Genomic DNA, 18,792 nt, shown 5'->3' with positions numbered 1-18,792 from the left:
TTGTCTTCCTCTTGGACCAGCCCGTGGGGGCGGGGGTGTGGGCAGGACCCGACTGCTGATGGTGACACCTCCTTCCACTCTCTGACCTGGGCGGGATCAGTCTTCCCGCTTCGCTGGGAGGAGCCCCAAGGGGGCGGCACCCGGGCCAGACAGGGCGGGGCAGCTGACCCTGGTCGGCTCCTGGGGACCGGGGAAGGGGTGGGGGCACGTCCCGGAGGAGCTGGTCGACTACGCTCGGGAGTGGGTCGTCTCCTCGGGGGCGGGGCGGCGGCGGGATGGGCGGGCAGGGACGCGTGCGGCGGCGGCCCCGGGGCTCCCGGCTCCTCCCCGCCTGTGCACTGGAGCGCCGGCGGCCGCGCTGAATTGTGCACCGCGGGCCGTGCGAGCTGCTGCCTGCGCCCTGAGCTGAACGCGGCCATGCCCGGGCCCTAGCGCGCTGCCGCAGCCTCTTCAATGGGCAACCTGCTCGGCGGGGTCAGCTTCCGCGAGCCCACCACCGTGGAGGACTGCGACTCCACCTGGCAGACCGATTCGGAGCCCGAACCCGAGCCCGAGCAGCCGGGGCCGGCAGGCGGTAGCGAAGGCCAGGAGCACGGCGAACCGGAGCAGCCCGAGCAGCCTCCCGAGAGAGCCGGAGGGCGGCCCCGCGCCAGCCCCGTGCCCGAGGACCACGCCGAGGCGGCGGGCGCTGAGCAGGTACGCGACCCCCGGAATCGGACCCGGGGTGGTCCCGGCGGGGCTGAGCGCCCGGGCACCGGGGAGGGGGACAGCGAGCGGCTCCATGGGGGTGCAGGAAAGGATGCTAGGCGTACGTGGCCCGGGCATCCGACCTGGGGGAGCCTGCGGTGGTTAGGATTGCCTGGGTGACTCGCTGCTGACCCGGGGCCTTGCTGTGATTACCATGGGGAAGTCCCCCAAGGCAAACCCGGACTCCTCTAGGTGTTATCTTTGCCTCTGCAGCGCAGCTGGGTGATGCGAAGGTGGGGTGGGAGGAACCAGCCTAAAAATAGAGGATTGTGAGGACCCGACCAGTGCGTGTTACTGTTTTTTTTTTTTTTTGGTTTTTTTTTTTTTTTTGATATTCAGAACAAGAAGGAACTGCAATTGCCCAGCGACCCGCAGTCTCCCGCTCAGCGGGGGTCCACGGCCATTAAAAGTATTGCAGAAAGGCTCCCCTGCAAACTTAATATGCCTGGGTTCGTTTCCCCAAGAGATACCTTTCAACGGCTTCGAGACATTCCTTAAACATTTTGTTTCACCCAGAAGACTTGTTGATCCAACCAAGCTTAAATCACTTGACCAATACCGTTAGGGAGGTTGGGAGGGGGAGGGGGAAAGGGGGAGAGAGTCCCTTTACCTCTCCGGGCCTCAGAAACTTTTAAATGGAGGGACTGTATTTTTTTTTTTTTTAAAAGAAGTCTGCAGTGTGTTTAAGGTTAACGTCCCCCTATTACCACTTAAGAGAAAATGGAGCCCCAGTCCAAAATGACTTTAGGTGAAGTCTCGTCTTTCTGTCTTCTTGGGAGCACGGCAGAGCCTTCCTATAGGAGCTAGTTGAGCGTGTTATTGGAATGGAATGCAGTTTTGGGTGTGTGTATGCCGTTTTAATTACCATTTTAGAGAATTGTGAGCCTTCTAGGGAGAATCCTGCATAAAGCATAAAGGGAAAGCAAGATGCAGACCTAAGTATGTCTGTCACCAAAGTGAGCGCTTTGGCCCTGATGGATGGGATGGGGCCATCCTTCCCTCGTGCTCTGGTTTGCATCTAGCGTTGTGTGCTGAATCCTGAAACAGTATTACATATCATATTCCAGTGTTTTATCTTTCCGTTTGTCTCCCCAAGTAAGTAGCTATTGACAGAAGTTTGGAATAAAAAAAAAGGGTAATAATCAAATTAATGAGGTCAGTGTATGTTAAAATAGCATGATAACATTTCAGCCAGTGCGCCCCCCCCAACCTGAGTGACTAAGTAGACCACCCATTAATGGCGACTTTTCCCCCTGTAAGTACCACCCAACTTCTTAAACAATCTCTTGGATTCTGTTTGGCCCTTCACCCTGTTTGTTCCTTGCTTGGAACAGCCAGCTCCCCTTTTAAAGTAGGTTGCAGACTGGTTTCTCATCACCGTCTTTGCTGATGTCCACCTCTCTGTAAACCATTGACTGAGAAGACGAAGCCTGGGGCGAAAGATGCTTTAGAGGTTAAGTCGAGTCTTAAGTTTGCCGTCCTATTAAACATCGGAGAGGGACTGGAGAGTAGTTAATGCTCTCTATAAATAGTTGGTCTAGTGTTGGAGCTGTAGGCAAGCATTTAGGAGTAAATTAAAAATCAGTGCACGATAAGAGGTCACCAAGGAGCCATGAGGGATGAGGACAAACCTTCTCACTCTAGGCCAGTGGTTCCCAACCTCCCTAATGCTGTGACCCTTTAATACAGTTCCTCCTGTTGTGGTGACCCCCAACCATAAAATTATTTCATTACTACTTCTTAGCTATAATTTTGCTGCTGTTTGGAATGGTAATGTAAATATCTGATATATGATATGTAACCCTTATGAAAGGGTCCTGACCTACAGGTTGAGGCCCACTGCTCTAGACAGAGGGTGTGATTAAGAGGAGGAGCCAAAAAACGAGGGGACAGTGACCCGGAAAACAAGACAGGAGGAGAGTGTGGTATTCTGACAGCCAATGCTAACATTGCTTCAGGGTGGAGGGCCTTAAGGGGTTCAGTACAGCTGGGAAGTCACCTGTTATGGCATTGAGACGTGATTTTTACCAGACAGAGATTTATTTGGAAAGTTCCTAATTGTCCCATTTTAATGCCATGCTGTGGGCAGAGCCTTATTTAGGTTACAGGGTGGGCTCTAGAATATGATTCTAGATAGAGAATATGCCCAATTCTTGGGTGATGATTTACATCACAAGGGAGCGGAGGCATGGTCTGTATTTGAGGCAGACTTGGGTCAAGCGAGAAATTATGCCTAAGTTTGGAGAGACTGAAGCATGCTTGCTGGATTCAGGGAATGGCTTGGAAGAGGGAAATTTTGATGGCCCAGAGGGAAGGGAATGGTATGTTAAGGTGCAGAATCCTCTCTGAGGAAGTGAAAGAGGTCAGGATAGAGAACTGAACCCGGCAGATGCTGGCAGGGTGAGGATGCAGGCATTTACTTGGCAGACTGTCTTGGGGACCAGGCAGGCCATGAGCCATAATCTTCATTTCACAGATGATAAAACTAAGATTCAGCTAAGTGATTTGCTTAAAGGCCTCACAAATATAAAGTAGCTGAACCAAGACTGACCTTAGTCTCTTGGCTCCAGATCTTGGGTCGTTGATCTTTGTAACAAGATTCTCAAATATTCATCACTTCCGTCAGTTTTAGCAGGGAGGACACTGGCTCAGACCTAATTAGACAGGCTTGGAAGCAGCTAGTTCTTGCACTGTTGCCGGGATCCGAGCCTTGTTTAGTTCCTCTAAGCTTAGAAACAAGGTGCAAGCAGTAATGAGGGTCAGTGAGCTATGTTGTAAGACCCAAGTGAAGTAATAAGGGACGTGGAAGTGTTCTGGAAATGGAAAAGTGCTCTTGGCCAATGCAGGTGATGATTCATGTGGTTGTAGCTCGAGCTAAATAGATTCTGAAACTTGCTAGGCGGAGCTATTTTGAAAAGTGTGGCAAGAACCAGAATGGAAGCCTTCCCTTGCTTATGTAACATGACAGTGTAACCGCCGTTAGACGTCGGAGGATTCGGTGCTAAAGTGGCTCTGCGCTTGTAGTAAGAGTGAGAATCACACCACCTCAGAAATGTGTGAAGATTGCTTAGAAGGATGCCAGTCTGTCAGCGCTGAGAGAGGGCGGGAGATGATGAGAGAGAAGGGACTAGGGGCAGCTTTCTTAATTAATATTCATGTTCTAGCACTGCAGACTTCCCCATGTTCCATCTCATTGTCCTGCGTGTCACCGGGCAAAAGCATTTTGTCCTATGTGATATGGTCTCGGTAGCTAAAGGATGCCAGACTTGTATCTTACCCATCGACAGTGACCTCACAGGGGTGGCCCTCTGTTTAGCAGCATGAGTGAATTGCCACACAGAAAGTACCTCAGTCAACGTTCATCCCTCCCGAGAATGAGCTCCGTCTTGCTTTGCGCATTTATCTCCAGTTTGCTGATTTAGGTCCCATTGATCATTGAATGGGCAGATGATTATTCATGCCTTGTGTTTGTTATGGTGCTTTGAAGGAGTTTAGAAAGCTAATTCAGTTTAAAACCCCCTTCCCGTTCATAAATATTCCTTGACTTTCAAATGCAGCTCTGAGATGCAGATTTAATGAGAATCTTCTGTGTAGAATTGAGTTGCCAACTTAACCCTTTCCTAGTGGTGTATGAAAAAAGTTTGGTCATCGGCTCCATTTCACATCTGGTGAAACATGTTTGCAATGCATTCTGAGTGCTGTTCCGGATCGATACTGATTCTTAGCATTTCCCCCCCAAAGGCGTTGAAGAGTTTGCTATTTACTGAATCGAAAGTTTTTTATTTAGTGATAGAGCTTAGGACAGGAATTTGTGATGCAAACAAGGAAGTCATGCCAGCCAGCACTGCTTATAGGCATTAGTATAGAGAGGTAATAGTTTCCTTCATCTGGACGGGTTGTCAGTGTTCAGGGTTCTTTACAGATGTTGAGTATTCTGGTTTGGACTGGAGCTTTCTCAGTCCCACTCTCCATGTCAGTGAGGGTCTCAGTATCATGCTCTGTGTAAGTGTGTGACGGAGTTTCACTCTGTGTCTTAGGGTGGTGATCCCACGGAAGCAGCTGCTAAACCAAAGAGGAGCTTCTATGCTGCGAGGGATTTGTACAAATACCGACATCAGTACCCAGTAAGACAACAGAATGCTTTTCCCCCTTAAATGTAAACGCTTGTCTTTCTGTTTTTCTGCTTTTACTATGCTGGTAAGAAAACGTAACGGAAGGGTCCTTGTGCCTTTTTGTGTGTTCCCACCCACTGGAGATTAATTTATCTTTTCCTTTAGCAGAACTTCAAAGATATTCGGTATCAAAATGACTTGAGCAACCTTCGCTTTTATAAGAATAAAATTCCATTTAAGCCAGATGGTAAGTTAAAAAAAAGCAAATTTTAAATCCTAACAGATATTTGGGTGTTCTTTCCTTATCTCGGCTTTGTGTATGTCTTCTGCATGTGTTAGCTGGTTAGCTTTGTTTTGCCTTGTTGTCTATACAGGCTGATGTGTCCCTAGAGCCCAGGTTTTAGAGTTGTGGTCATCCATTTAGTGAACTGTGGAGAAATAGATACTGGTTAACTGTATCTTCTCGTTATCTGTGTGTCATGGCTGTTCCTGAAAAGGTAATAGGGACAGTTGTTTTGTTTGTTTGGTTTAGTTTAATTTATTTGGGGGGGGGGTAGACTGTGGAAGGAGACTGCTCTTTCATTTCCCAGCCACCCAGACCCAAATAATCACACAGAAACTATATTAATTATAACACCGTTTGGCCTATTAGCTCGGGCTTTTTATTTACCAACTCTTACATGTTAAATTAACCCACTTCTAATAATCTGTATATCGCCACGAGACTGTGGCTTACCAGGTAAGGTTCTGTTCTTGCGTCTTTCTCCTTTGGCAGCTACATGGCGTCTTCTTGACTCTGCTTACTCTCTCTATATATCTCTGTTCAGATTTCCTGCCTGGCTTTACTCTACTCAGCCATTGGCCAAAACAGCTTTATTCATTACAAATAAAAGCACCACATATACAGAAGGACATCCCACATCAGTAGGCTCATGTGTGTGTGTGAACAGAAAAGAGGAGAGATTTGAGGAGCCATGGACTTTCAAATGATTAGATTTTGAAGGGGGTTGAATTCAGCTTTTCATCTCGAATATTCAGTAACTGGAACATGAAGCATAAATGACTGACTTCCTGGGTCGCTGAATTGATCTTAGAGAGGGACTAAGTTCCACTGTTCTTTCAGCTATGCCATACCTAAAAATTATTTAGAACATTAGTAAAGATATTGTTTGTGTCTAGAATTACCTTTGCCACTTTTCAGAATCAAGGGCTGGGTCACTACAGCAACCCCAGTTCGAACCCTGCCAAATAAACGTGCCTCCCTCACACCCGTGAAACCTCCTTCCGAGCATAGGAGCTTTTCCAAACCCAAAGCGAAAATTCACAGTTGCTATGGTAATTTGATTACAAACTTGAAAGCAAAAAAACCTGAGGCAGCACACTGTGCCTCTCAATGGGTGTCTGAATTGTGTATAGGCAAAGCAGAAACCAGAGTCTCCTTGGAGGATCAATGTGAGGTGACCAGATTGCCTTGATTCCTGTCATTTCCTCTCAGTAAGAGGGACATTCACAACAGCATGAGCCAACTAGCGAGGGTCCTAGATCAGCAGTTCTCAACTGTGCATCATGAGCGCTTTGGTGGTTGAATGGTCCGTTCACAGGGCTTGCCTGAGACCATCGGGAAACACAGATATTTACATTATGACTCATAGCAGTAGCAACAGTACAGTTATGAAGTAGCAATGAAAATAATTTTATGCTTGTGGGGGGGTCACCACAACATGAGGAACTGTATTAAAGAGTTGCAGAATTAGGAAGGTTGAGAGCCACTGCTCTAGTCTGTAAACTGGGCTGGCTAGTTTTATGTTAACTAATACAGGCTGGAGTCATTTACGAAGAGGGAACCTTGATTGAGAAAATACCCACATCGTATTGGTCTGTGGGAAAGCCTAGGGCATTTTCTGCATTGATGTCTAAGATGGGAGGGCCTACCTCATGAGCAGCTGTGTCATCCCTGGTCTGGTGGTCCTGGATGGTATAGGTAGCAAGCATGCGAGCCATGGGAAACCAACCAGTAAACAGCATTCCTCCATGGCCTCTGCTTCAGTTACTGCCTCGAGTTCCTATCCGAGCTTCCCTTCAGTTCCCTTCAGTTCCATCTCTGGCCATAGGAACCCTAAGACATGAACTTTTCAGAATCTTGGGATATCCGGTGATTAAGCCGGAAAGGGAGCTCAACAACAGGGTGTGGTATTTGGGAGAGGGAGTCCTGATCTGATGTCTTGAAGCGTGTTGCCAAAATGGCCAAATCCAATTAACTTAAACATTTTGGTGTCCCAGAAGTCTGGAGGCAAACCTGTGGACATAGATGCAGTTTTATTTACTATTGATTAAGAAAAAAAATGCAGGAGAAAAATCACTCCAGCGTGTTAAACCTACAGTGTGAACCTATGAACCTACAGTTAAACCTACAGTGTGAACCTATGAACCTACAGTTAAACCTACAGTGTGAACCTATGAACCTACAGTTAAACCTACAGTGTGAACCTATGAACCTACAGTTAAACCTACAGTGTGGTGTGATTCAGTACAACGTTTCCCATTTTCTGGGAGGGGCATTGGCAACAAGCTGCTGATCTTTGAGGAAACAAGAATGAGATGAGCTGTGTGTTTGTTTGTTGTTTGCTTCTGTAAGATTAGCTAACTGGCCAGTGATAAGGACCTTGACAGACCTGAGAATAAAGAGGATTTTATTAAGTTCTTATAGGAGAACATGGGGCAAAAATAAAAGGACTTACTTTCTACAGTATTCTTTCCTAGGCTACTTTGTTACTAGCGTATGGCTGAAGAGATTGTTATCATCATTAATAATAATAATTTGTTAGTATGCGACTTTGAACAGATATATCACTTAACAGCATTGTTTTCATTAGTAATTTTTTTGTTGTTATTAATCATATGGAGATGATAATGCTGTTTGGAATAGTTTTTCTGCAAATGTGTTAGACTTTGATAGTCCATTGTAACGCTCAGGTCTGTGTTATAGTAAAAAGCACCTGTGGACAGTATATAAATGGTGTGCTTGGCTATGTTCCAATAAAACTTTACTAACAAAATGATCATTAGACCATCATTTGCCATCCTCTGCCCTAGAATGCATTGCCTAGTACAGAGTTTTGTAATTCAAGCTACTGCTGTGTGTTTTTAAATTAGGCTTATTGCGTTACTGAGTATTTGTTCCTCTTTCAGGAGTGGTCTTGTATGTTGCTGGTTTTAAACTAATGGTTTATTATAAAATTCAGGTGACTTGTATGTTAAACTGCCATCACCGTGTTTTCAGTGAGTGGTTCATTTTCTAAATATTTGCTGTTTAGGGGTTTACATTGAAGAGGTCCTGAGTAAATGGAAAGGAGACTATGAGAAGTTGGAGCACAACCATACCTACATTCAATGGTCAGTTAAATGTTCTCACCTTGAACTGGGCCCTTGGTAATTGTGTGTTCTCAAGACAGTGTTCACTGAAAATTTTAATTTTATTTTTAACCAACTAGGCTTTTTCCCCTGAGAGAACAAGGCTTGAACTTTTATGCTAAAGAATTAACTACATATGAAATTGAGGTAATGCAAACTCAATTCATCTTGCATGAGGTACCCAATTAATTTCCTTTCTTTGTTGTCCTGATAGCTACTGAGTCATGTCAAGTGACTTTTTTTATTTCTTCTTATAATAGGAATTCAAAAAAACAAAGGAAGCAATCAGAAGATTCTTCTTGGCTTATAAAATGATGCTGGAATTCTTTGGGATAAAGCTGATTGATAAAACTGGAAATGTTGCTCGGGCTGCAAATTGGCAAGAAAGATTTCAGCATCTGAATGAGTAAGTGAAGCCCCCATGGTAAGCCAATGGCCTTTTCCCGTGGCCCCATTCTCTGGAAAGTAAGAAGAGCTAGCCATTGGGCAAAGAACTGGCTAGACACTGGGCATAGAAACAGCTAGCCATTGGGCATAGGATTGGCTACCTGATGGGCATAGAACTAGCTAGACACTGGGCACAGGAACAGCTAGCTGTTGGGCATAGTGATAGCTAGACATTGGGTATAAGACTCCTAGATATTGGGCACAGGACTAGCTAGACACCGGGCATAGGAACAGCTAGCCATTGTGCATAGGACTAGCTAGCTGATGGGCATAGGACTAGCTAGACACTGAATATAGGAACAACTAGCCATTGGGCATAGGGATAACTAGCCATTGGGCATAGGACTCCCAGATATTGGGCATAGGACTAGCTAGACACTGGGTATAGGAAAACTATTAGACATAGGGATAGCTAGATATTGGGCATAGGACTGGCTCGCTGATGGGCATAGAAATAGGAATCAAAATCTAGTCAGATACGCGTTGATTTCTTCTTGTACATTCTGAAGCAAAACACAGAAACTCCAAAGGACCAATTCTACATAGAACGTTGGCTGTTCTGTTCAAGAGCAGTTTCTTCCTGAATCCTCTGCCTGCAGCCTGACGTGGCTTTTCTTCCTCTCTATGCCACGTTTCATGGAGTTTATAGTTATTGCTTGCTTGCAGTTTTTCATATCTTCTCTCCTAGGCCATAGGCTGCTTTCGGTACAAACAGTTTCTAATATCTTCATGCATGCAAATACTTTATATTAAATTCGTGACTAAGCTCTATGATGTATAAAAATGGTTTCATTCAATGTGGCCATACTTCTGACTAGAGGAATACAGGAAAAGTTATTTGCACGAGTTAGGTAAAAGACAAGTACCTATTTGTGGTTAATTCCAAAATCTACAAAGGAAAATTGAATAGCTTTCTTGGATGGGTTTAGCTGTATTCTTTTGTTTGAATATGTATAATGGTAATTAATACTTCTAACCAAAGTTTAGTTTTAAAAATATTTTCTTCATATGCACACTGGTTTTCTTCCCATTTTTAATTATAGCGTGACTTAGGAGTACTGGACTATAAACCAACAATTTTAAGAAACTTTTTTTAGCACCTTGTAATTAGCTGAACTGGGCAAGTATTAAGGAAAAATAACTAACGTAAGTGATTTCTCTTTGGCAAAAACAATCAGAGTTTTGGCATCGGCTCTTTAAAATGTTTGCATCTTCCTAGAATGTTCCCTTGCTTTGGTAGAGGGGTGGAAATACTAAGGTTGGGGAGTCTTTTTCCTGTGTCTTAACTAACACTATTCAAATTGGTTCTGCTCAAGCCTTGAAAACGTGGGCATAAACCTTTACGCTCCTCACTGGAGACCCGCTAACTTAGAACTCGGGATAAGTTCGCTATGTAAGCTATTTAAAGGCAAGCACGTCTGCATCTGCCTGTGTCCTGCAGACGGTCAGGTCTGGATGGTTTCTAAGCAACTTTGTCATGCTGTTGAAGAAGGCTGTGTGCAAGGCGGCCTTTAGCAGAGAATGAGCACACTGCACTCCTGTGTGCAAACCACTATCACTTTGTCGCTTCTTGGAATGACAGTCGTGTTTGGCACATCGTGGCTGAAGTTGTAAATCCTGGACAGAATGTGATCAAAGGCTTGAGTCCTCCCCAGGGTATCATTGTCAGGTCTTTTCATTTATAGCCAAAACCAGAACCCTTTCTGAAGGCTTTACTTAATTAGGTTGTCTCTTAGCCTCGGCTGGAAGAACCGCCTGAATTTACAGCCCTTCCGCACTGCCCCACCTCGCTCCCTCTCCTGTCATCCAGTGTCTGTCTGTTTTCCCAGCTCTAGATGAACTCTCTGAGGAAAACATTTTTTTTTTAATTTGAAAAAAATATTTTACATGTATATGTGTGTGCCTGCTTGTCTCTGTGTGTGCAGGTGCATGCAGAAGTCAGAAGATCCGATCCAGTGGAACTGGTATTCCCAGGCAGTGAACTGCCTACGGCAGGTGCTGGGAACCAGATATGAATTCTCTGTAGGACTTTCTTTGAGACAAGGTCTCTGAGTCCAGGCTAACTGCAAATCTGCCATCTTCCCAGCACTGCCTTCCAAATCCCGGCATAACAGACGCATGCCACTGCAGCTTCCTAATTGGCAGAAGTTTTTATTTGTTATAATTGGGCAAATGATGTGGAATGATAGAAGCATATATCCTCCATCTTCATTTTCATTTGGATTCTTCTGTGACTTATTCTTAAATATCATTGCTTATATGTGATTGAAGCCACGTGGCTTCTTGAGCGCTTTACATACAATAGGCCGGGACTCGGCTGTATTTATAGCTCAGCAGAGGAAAACTGTTTAATCAGAGCAACATGAAGTGATGTCGAGCGAACAAGTGACTGTGGTAAAATATGCTGGTGAAATACGTCCAGGGCGCACAGCTGTGCAGAACAACCTCAAGAAGCTGTCCAGGTCCTGTTTGCAGCGAGCCATACTGACTCTTAGCTTAGGTTTCATTTCCCTCCTGTGTTCCCCCTTTTCCTGTCTAGGCTTTTGGCAAAATCAGCCGTGCCCTTTTGTCTCTCGAGCAGCCCTTTCTCGGTTCCCTGGTGTGCAGGGACTAAACTTCTCTTTCCACCACTTCGCCTTTCCTTGTGGCATTTATTTCAAATCATACTGAAGCACCCGATTATAGAGAATTTCATTCTAGAACCCTGATCTTTGTTTTTTACTTTCTTTTTTCCTTTCTGTAACACAAATACTTTAGCTTGCGAATGTCTAGATGCAGATGAATGTGCATTGCAAACACTAGGTTTCCTGTTCGTCTTAGAGTGGTTTTGTTGCAAACCTGGTATCTGCTTCATCACGTTTCGAGTTTTGTCAATAAGTTCTTTCAATTCGAGAGCTCTACATTAATGTGACCGCTAAATCAATCCTGTGGTTAGTGGTATGGTTTCTTAATATTACCCCAGTCACATTGTCTCAAAACACAATTTAAACTGTAGATTTGAGGCTGGAGAGTTGGCTCGGCAGTTAAAAGTTGTTACTGCTCTCGCAGAGGACCAGGGTGTCGGTCCCAGCACCCACGTGGCATCTCACTGCCTCTAACTCCGGTTCCTATGAAGCTGGCACCCTCTTCTCACCTTCCTTGGCTCCTGCACACACACAATGCATATAGACTTACACAGGCACACACAGACACATAAAGAAGCTTTAAGAAAATCCTGATGTTACAGATCCATAATACTAAGACATATGTCTGAGTGTCACCTTTCAAACGAAAAGAAAATTACAATGTAAAATAATACTTTGAAGACAAACATCCAAGAGGATGGAGATAATAAAATCTGTGTGGGCTTATCTATCCCAGTCATTGGTTAGCTCAAATAATTAAGGTTTCCGTTTCATCTGTATTCTCTTATTGAAATATAAGACCATGAAGTTACTACACTTCCATATCTCAAATAATTTAACATCTTTCTCCAACATTTCCAGATGATTTGGCAATTACTTCTAATTTAATAACTCAAACACTTTTGGAAGCTAGGGCAGAAACATGCAGCAAGGGTTTTCACACGTTCATCTTTTTTCTGTACCATCCTTTCTTCTTATGACGATATCAGCTAACTTGATGCTTGGCAGTTTGTTGCAAGCTGCTCTCGTAGATCCCTGGTCCCCAGATATGTTAATAAACAAGGTAACACCAGCGAGGATGCATCCAATCCCAGTAATTCTTTACATAGAGAGTGTTTTCAAGAGGAGAGTTGGTTTGTACATTTGAGTTTTACATAGGTTGCCTTGCGCCGAGACCTCAGAGTCAAATACATGCTATTCTCTCTCATGTTCTGTAATTCTCTCTTTTAGGTCCCAGCACAACTATTTAAGAATTACACGGATTCTGAAAAGCCTTGGTGAGCTTGGGTATGAGAGTTTTAAATCACCTCTCGTAAAATTCATTCTCCACGAGGCTCTGGTGGAGAATACTCTTCCCAACATCAGGCAGAGTGCTCTGGAGTATTTCGTGTATACCATTAGAGACAGAAGAGAGAGGAGAAAGCTCCTGCGCTTTGCCCAGAAACATTACACGCCATCGGAGAATTTCATCTGGGGGCCGCCTAAGAAAGAACAGCCGGAGCGAAGCAAAGCCCAGAAGATGCCTGCTCTGCCCACTTCAGGTTCGAGTAGTCAAACATCTATGCACAAGAAATCCAAGGACTCCAAAAATTCCTCAGTAGCTGTACAACTAAATAGCAAAACTGTGGAAGAGAAAAAGGGGGCTCCTAGAGAGGCTGTGGAGGAGACAGAAAAGCCGAGCCCGGAGCCCCGCAGTGAAGATGGCAAACTGCAAGACACAGAGCCAGACAGTGCTGCTGAAGAATCAAACCCTCCTCCACCTGAGAAAACAGTTACTGAGACCGCAGGGAAAGGGGAATGTCCAACTTCTTCTGAAAACATTGAAGACAGGGAAAACCAGAGCCAAGACTCGGAAAATCCTGAAAACACCAGTTGCCACGATGAGGTAGTGTCACAGTAAATGTCCAAACTCACAAACCAGTTCCGGTTGAGAGCGTAAAAAACTCCTGTCTAATTTACCCTGAGGAACAGAGATGAGGTCACGTTTAAAATGTTAGCCATCTGTGAATTTTGTTGTAAACCCTTTGTTCTCCTTTTTTTATTTTGGATGACAATGAAATTGGATATTTAATAAGAAGTTTTTAAGACCAGATCCAATAAAAGAATATATTTAGGATGTGTTTTTCCAAATTCTGTATGTAACAGTTACTTTAAAACTATTATCAAGTCATCTAGAACTAACCAAGTAGCATTTTGTATTCAGCCTGTTGTCTTGAGAGATTCATGTAGAAATCAGGACCCTCTCGTGATGTGGTCTTACCAGACTTTTAAATTCATTTTGAAACTGGAAGGATGAGTAGGTTTTCTCGAATGTATCCAGAAAGTTAACTGGATTCTTTGATTGCAGCTCCTTGGTGTTCTTAGCTTTGGGTTTTGCAGTGGCAGTATGTGCCGCTTGTCTGTGAGCCTGCCTCTGCTCCGTCTTTGTCAGCATCCATAGGAGTTTTCCAGCACATGTTCATTGACAGTGTGTCAATGGGGAGAGGGAAATTTTTAATAGTCTGATTTCAAGATTTTTTTAATGTTTAGAATAATAAAAATATTTTCAGTATTAAGTGTTTAGAAAGGACGTGTATGTGTGTATGTGTGTGTGTGTGTATGTAAATACAGAACAAAAATAGACTGTTTTTTTTGTGGCTGTTATATATAAAACTGGTGGTTGATTAGAAAGGACTACACTCACTGAGGAGTGTTTTAAAAAAATCACAAAAATGTTTTCTAAAGATGTCTCCTCACACTGTCAATGAACATTTTTGCCCTTTGAGCCATTCATGTAGCAATGCCATGAGCACTGTGGGATTGCCTGTGTCACTCATCCACAATGTTTGTGTATGTGGGTAGCATTGTGGGATTGCCAGTGTCACTCGTCCACAGTGTCTGTGTGTGTGTGTGTGTGTATGTTCATCTGTAGTTTGTCATTTTGGATCTGAGAACAGTTTGCAATTCCATACATTCACTTTTAGTAAGAACTAGTATATTACAGCGCATTGGCTAACAGTCTTGTTTTGTACAGTTGTTGCTAATTACTGCAGACCCGAAGACAATCGGAAACACTGTGATGGGAACTCCAAAACATTCATACAAACACAAACAAAGCAATGAACAGAGAATATTTTTACTGTTTTTTTATTTAGCAAGGAATTGACTTTATAAAATCTCTCTTTGGCTTTTAAGAAAAGTCCTATGGGCTTTCCCCGCCTCTCTCCTACCCCAAGGAATTTTTACTGTTTCCCCTTTCATACCACATCACATAATCATCTTGTTGGCTTTTTCCACCCACAGTTTTAGTGGTGATTCCTACAAAATACTCTCACCAATCTCATGCTTTTAGAAATAAGATTTTATTGTTTTTAAGTTTACACAACACAGCCCAGTTGCTTATCCTGGATTTTGTGTGTATGTGCGTGTGTGAGAGAGAGAAAGAGAGTATGCTGCATATGTGTGTGTGTGTGCATGTATGCACACGTGCGTGCATGCATCATGGTGGCACTGGTGTTGTGTATCCATCCCAGTGAGTAAGATATGAAACACTTCAGCATTTAGTTACTGCAATTCTACAGCTTTAGCTTGTTGAGTTTACACAGGGTTCAGGAAGGAAAGAGGACTACTAAATTAGGCAAAATTGTAGGGCTGTGATCGGTTTAATTCAAAATATCTTAATTTTGAACACACAATGAAGCATTCAGACCACTTTAAGTGTATTTAGTATAAAAACCATGGGATCTGGGGGACTAGAGAGATGAATCTTCCAGGGTTCAGTTCCCAACACCTACACTAGGTGGTTGGTTCACAACTACCTCTAGTACCAAGGGATCTGAGTCCTTGTTCTGGCTTCCAGGGGAACTCCATACATGCAGTGCCCAGACATACATATACACATACACATAAATGAGGTTGGTTTTTTTAAAAAATAAATAAATAAACATGGGCCAGATGCTAAAATATTTTTTAAATACAAGATACCAAGAACTAAAATTAATACAATCTGAATCACATAGAAATTATGGTATACCAGAACCCTTAGAAATGAAAACATTTAACAATTTAGAGTTTCGACTATTATTTCTTATTAATGATTATGTTGGCTTGTGCTATTTAATTTGAGAATATTGAGTCTCAAGAGGAGAACTCCCTGGCTTCCATCTAAAATAGTGGCCTTTTCTCAGCGATGGTTATTTAAACTGCATATTCATAAAGTGGCCATGTTTCCTACATTTCATCTGTAAATAACAAAGAGAATAACTCAGTGAAGAACGAGTTAAAGGAAGTCATTCCTTTTGCTGATAAAAATTGAGCGTCTCAATTTTTTTCTATTAAAAGCACTTTGTACATTTAATAGTTTTTTAACATAAGATCTATAGGTGATGTATTTCTCTGTGTGTTAGATATCAAACAGCCCTCTGAATTTGACTTCTATGTTTTGTGTTTTTCAAACTACCATATGCTTACAGAAATTTACTAAAAAGCTGTTCCAGAAAATGCTATGTAGCATGGACAAGTAGCTAGATACCTTGCTGAGCTTCCACAGGTGTTCTCATACGGGCTTTGTTGTACCATGGGCTGTAAGGACGCTAAGTGTGGCTATTGATAAAATTACATAGACGTTGTATTGCTTGATTAGCCTTGTGCATTTCTGATATTTTTTTGCTCTCATATTTCAGAGGAGAAAATATATGTGAAGATATTTTGAGATACTGTAAAGCGACAAATAGTTATATATTTCTGTATGGTGGAGATGTTTCTGACATTAAAGATTATTGTATCGTTCTGCATTTTGAGCTTATTCTCACAGGAAATTCTAAATAATCATGGTAGGCCTAAAACAAATCTATGTGCTTCCTCTAAATTAAGTCTAGTTGTTGACTTCTAAAATTATAGTGTGTAGTTTTATTTTGTTTTAGGTTTTGAGGCTATATCTTTCAGTTTTAAGGAGAGAAGGTGTATAACTAAGAAAGTTCTCAGGGTTTTTCTTTTTTCTTTCTTTCTCTCTCTCTCTTGTTCTTGGCGTTACATATATAAATACATGAAGATGTAATAAAAACTGTCACAGCCGTGATGCTTTATACCATGCCCTTCTGATTTGCACAGTTTACTGGGAATGAAGGCAAGAAGAAACCATTTTGGTAAATAAACCTACATGCTAAATGGTTAAAAAACAAAACAAAGAATATTTGGTGGCTAATTGTTTTAAAATCAAAGTTTCCCATTTATGATAAAGTGATGGAGTTGAGCAAATTTAAAACTATTCTCTAGCTGCCTCGAAAATCTGTGTTACGTAGCACAAGAAAAGCATTTTAAAAATCTAACTTATAATTGCATCCCTAGGCCTTTAAGTGCTATTTAGAATAAGATCCCTTGTTGCAGGAATGTCGGTGAATAGTTGTTCTTCTGTTTTTCTATCCTTCGCCTTTCTGTTTGTGTGTATGTGTATGTGTGTGTGAGGATGAGCTGAAATTTGACATGCTAGAATCATTCAAGGCAGGGGTAGTTTTAGAGGAAGATGGCCGGACCTAGGAACCTAGCTGTGCACATCTGCTCACCTCTTTGAGCATTGAGTTTGTAGTGTTTGTTGCAGGCACAGATTGGTGTGGGAAATCTCTAGGGCGACAGTGAGTAGAACCCTGCCTCCCCCATTGTTCTAGTGCGCCAACCCACCCAGCAGATTGTGTTTCAGGGACAGGCTGCTTTGAGAAAGTTAATAATATAGCTCTCATGTGAATGTCTAGAGGTTTCAGATGTGCCTTAATGAGCGTAAATTGTTCTCTTTCGGAAGTTTGCATTACTATGCCATTATAAACTCTTGTCTTTGGGAACATCTCAAACCATGAGTGTAAGTCGTGTTAATAAAACTGAAGTTGGTGCTTTATCATTTTGGAGAAATTGCCATTGAATGACAAGAGCACCAATCTTAAAGTGTATTCATTGCAGTATTCAACAATATGTCATCTTTGCCCAAAGGGTTCAGAGGGGCAAAGATTCGCCTGTTGTTATGTTAGCTTTAATGTTTCCCAGTTCCTTGACATGCTGGCTCATTGAAACATTCTTTGGTTACTGCAAAGCATGGTGGTCTGTTTTACTTTCTGTTCTTGCATTCAGATGGCTACATCAAATGGGATGTTATTAGGGAAATTATTCAAGTCTCTGTTCTAGCAGTTGTTTTGAGGAATCTGAAATTAGTTTGAAAAACCTTCATGTGACTTTCTTAGTAGACACGTTTTAAAGGCTTGTTCCTGCTTCCTTTCCTATAGATTAGAGAAAGTATTCGGTGTCATCTGCCAATTCTTTTGTGAATTTTTCCTTTGTTTTCCTTGAATTAAAGTTTTCATGTGGAAAATCTTGTGATGGACTTGTTTGGTTACCCTAACCCTGGCTGACTGAGAATGGAGTTCAGAGGAGAGGTGGTTAAGGATGTGAGCATCTTCGAAGGCATAGCAAACCCCTTTCTGTGTGCATTGGGGGGATCTTCACAGGTGTATGTGGATCATGAATCTGTTGGACCTGTGTCCTCTGCTGGCCCACCAAAAGAGGCCTGCTTGGGCCTCATGCCCAATTACAACGGATGTTGTTTTTCACAGAATATTTGATGTAATTTATTTGCTACCATTTTATAGCAGTTTAGAAATTTATGCACAAATGGGCACCTGCTATGTAAGTTAGTTCTGTCGTTATATCTATCCTGGGAGACACTAAAATATGACCCTTCACCTTGGTTCTTCAATCAAATTTCTTTGGAGCTGTTCTCCCATAGACTTATTGTATTAGCCAGGGTTCTCGAGAGGCACAGAGCTTATAAAATACATACATACAGACACATGCATACTTATATATTCTTTTTGTTTTGTTTTTCAAGTCAGGGATTTTCTGTAGCTTTGGAACCTGTTCTGGAACTCTCTCTGTAGACCAGGCTGGTCTTGAACTCACAGAGATCCTCCTGTCTCTGCCTCCCAAGTGCTGGGATTAAAGGCATGTACTACTACCACTGCCCGGCTATATACTCTTAGAACTTTTAGAATACATTGATTTTGTTGGTAGACAATGTTTGCCCAGGAACAGAAAGTCCAAGAATCCTGCAGTCCGGTCCATGAGGCTGGATTTCTCAACTGGTATTCAGTAAGAACAGTGAAGGAATGGACTTGCAGGCAGGCCGAGAGCAAGCTTCCTCCTTCCACATTCTTCATGGGCTGCCAGCAGAAGGGGTGGCCCAGGTTAAAGGTGACTCTTCCCACCTCAAAAGATCGGGATTAAAGGTGTATCTTCCCACCTCACAAGTTGTTTTTTTTTAAGAAAAAAACAAAATCCCTTACAGGTGTGATTGAAGCTTGATGTCCGCTACTTGTTTTTCTAAAATATGCTTTAAATCATAGCATCTTAATGATACATTTTAAATGGTGGTGATTAAATATTTTTAATGAAGAAGGTTATGAACTATAGGCAAGTAACAAATGCCGTGA

At 42.7% G+C, this 18,792-nt stretch overlaps 1 protein-coding gene across 2 annotated transcripts; it reads left to right on the top strand.

The window, feature by feature from the left end:
• Window positions 1-298: 298 nt before the first annotated feature.
• Ogfrl1 (opioid growth factor receptor like 1) lies at window positions 299-16,404 on the top strand. 2 transcript variants are annotated; one of them, XM_057794628.1, is made up of 7 exons: window positions 299-696; window positions 4,785-4,871; window positions 5,028-5,106; window positions 8,174-8,252; window positions 8,351-8,417; window positions 8,531-8,676; window positions 12,572-16,404. In XM_057794628.1, the coding sequence occupies exons 1-7, from the start codon at window positions 454-456 to the stop codon at window positions 13,239-13,241; spliced, it is 1,371 nt and encodes a 456-aa protein (XP_057650611.1). In that variant the 5' UTR covers window positions 299-453; the 3' UTR covers window positions 13,242-16,404. The 2 variants fall into 2 exon arrangements, with proteins under 2 accessions (XP_057650611.1, XP_057650610.1); XM_057794627.1 differs by having other exon boundaries at window positions 5,025-5,106.
• The last annotated feature ends 2,388 nt before the right edge of the window (window positions 16,405-18,792 follow it).

This window comes from Chionomys nivalis, chromosome 19 (genome assembly GCF_950005125.1).
Source record: "Chionomys nivalis chromosome 19, mChiNiv1.1, whole genome shotgun sequence".
NCBI classification, from domain to species: Eukaryota; Metazoa; Chordata; class Mammalia; order Rodentia; family Cricetidae; genus Chionomys; species Chionomys nivalis.
Note: the sequence above shows the minus strand (reverse complement) of the source record. Positions and strands in the feature narration are given on the sequence as shown.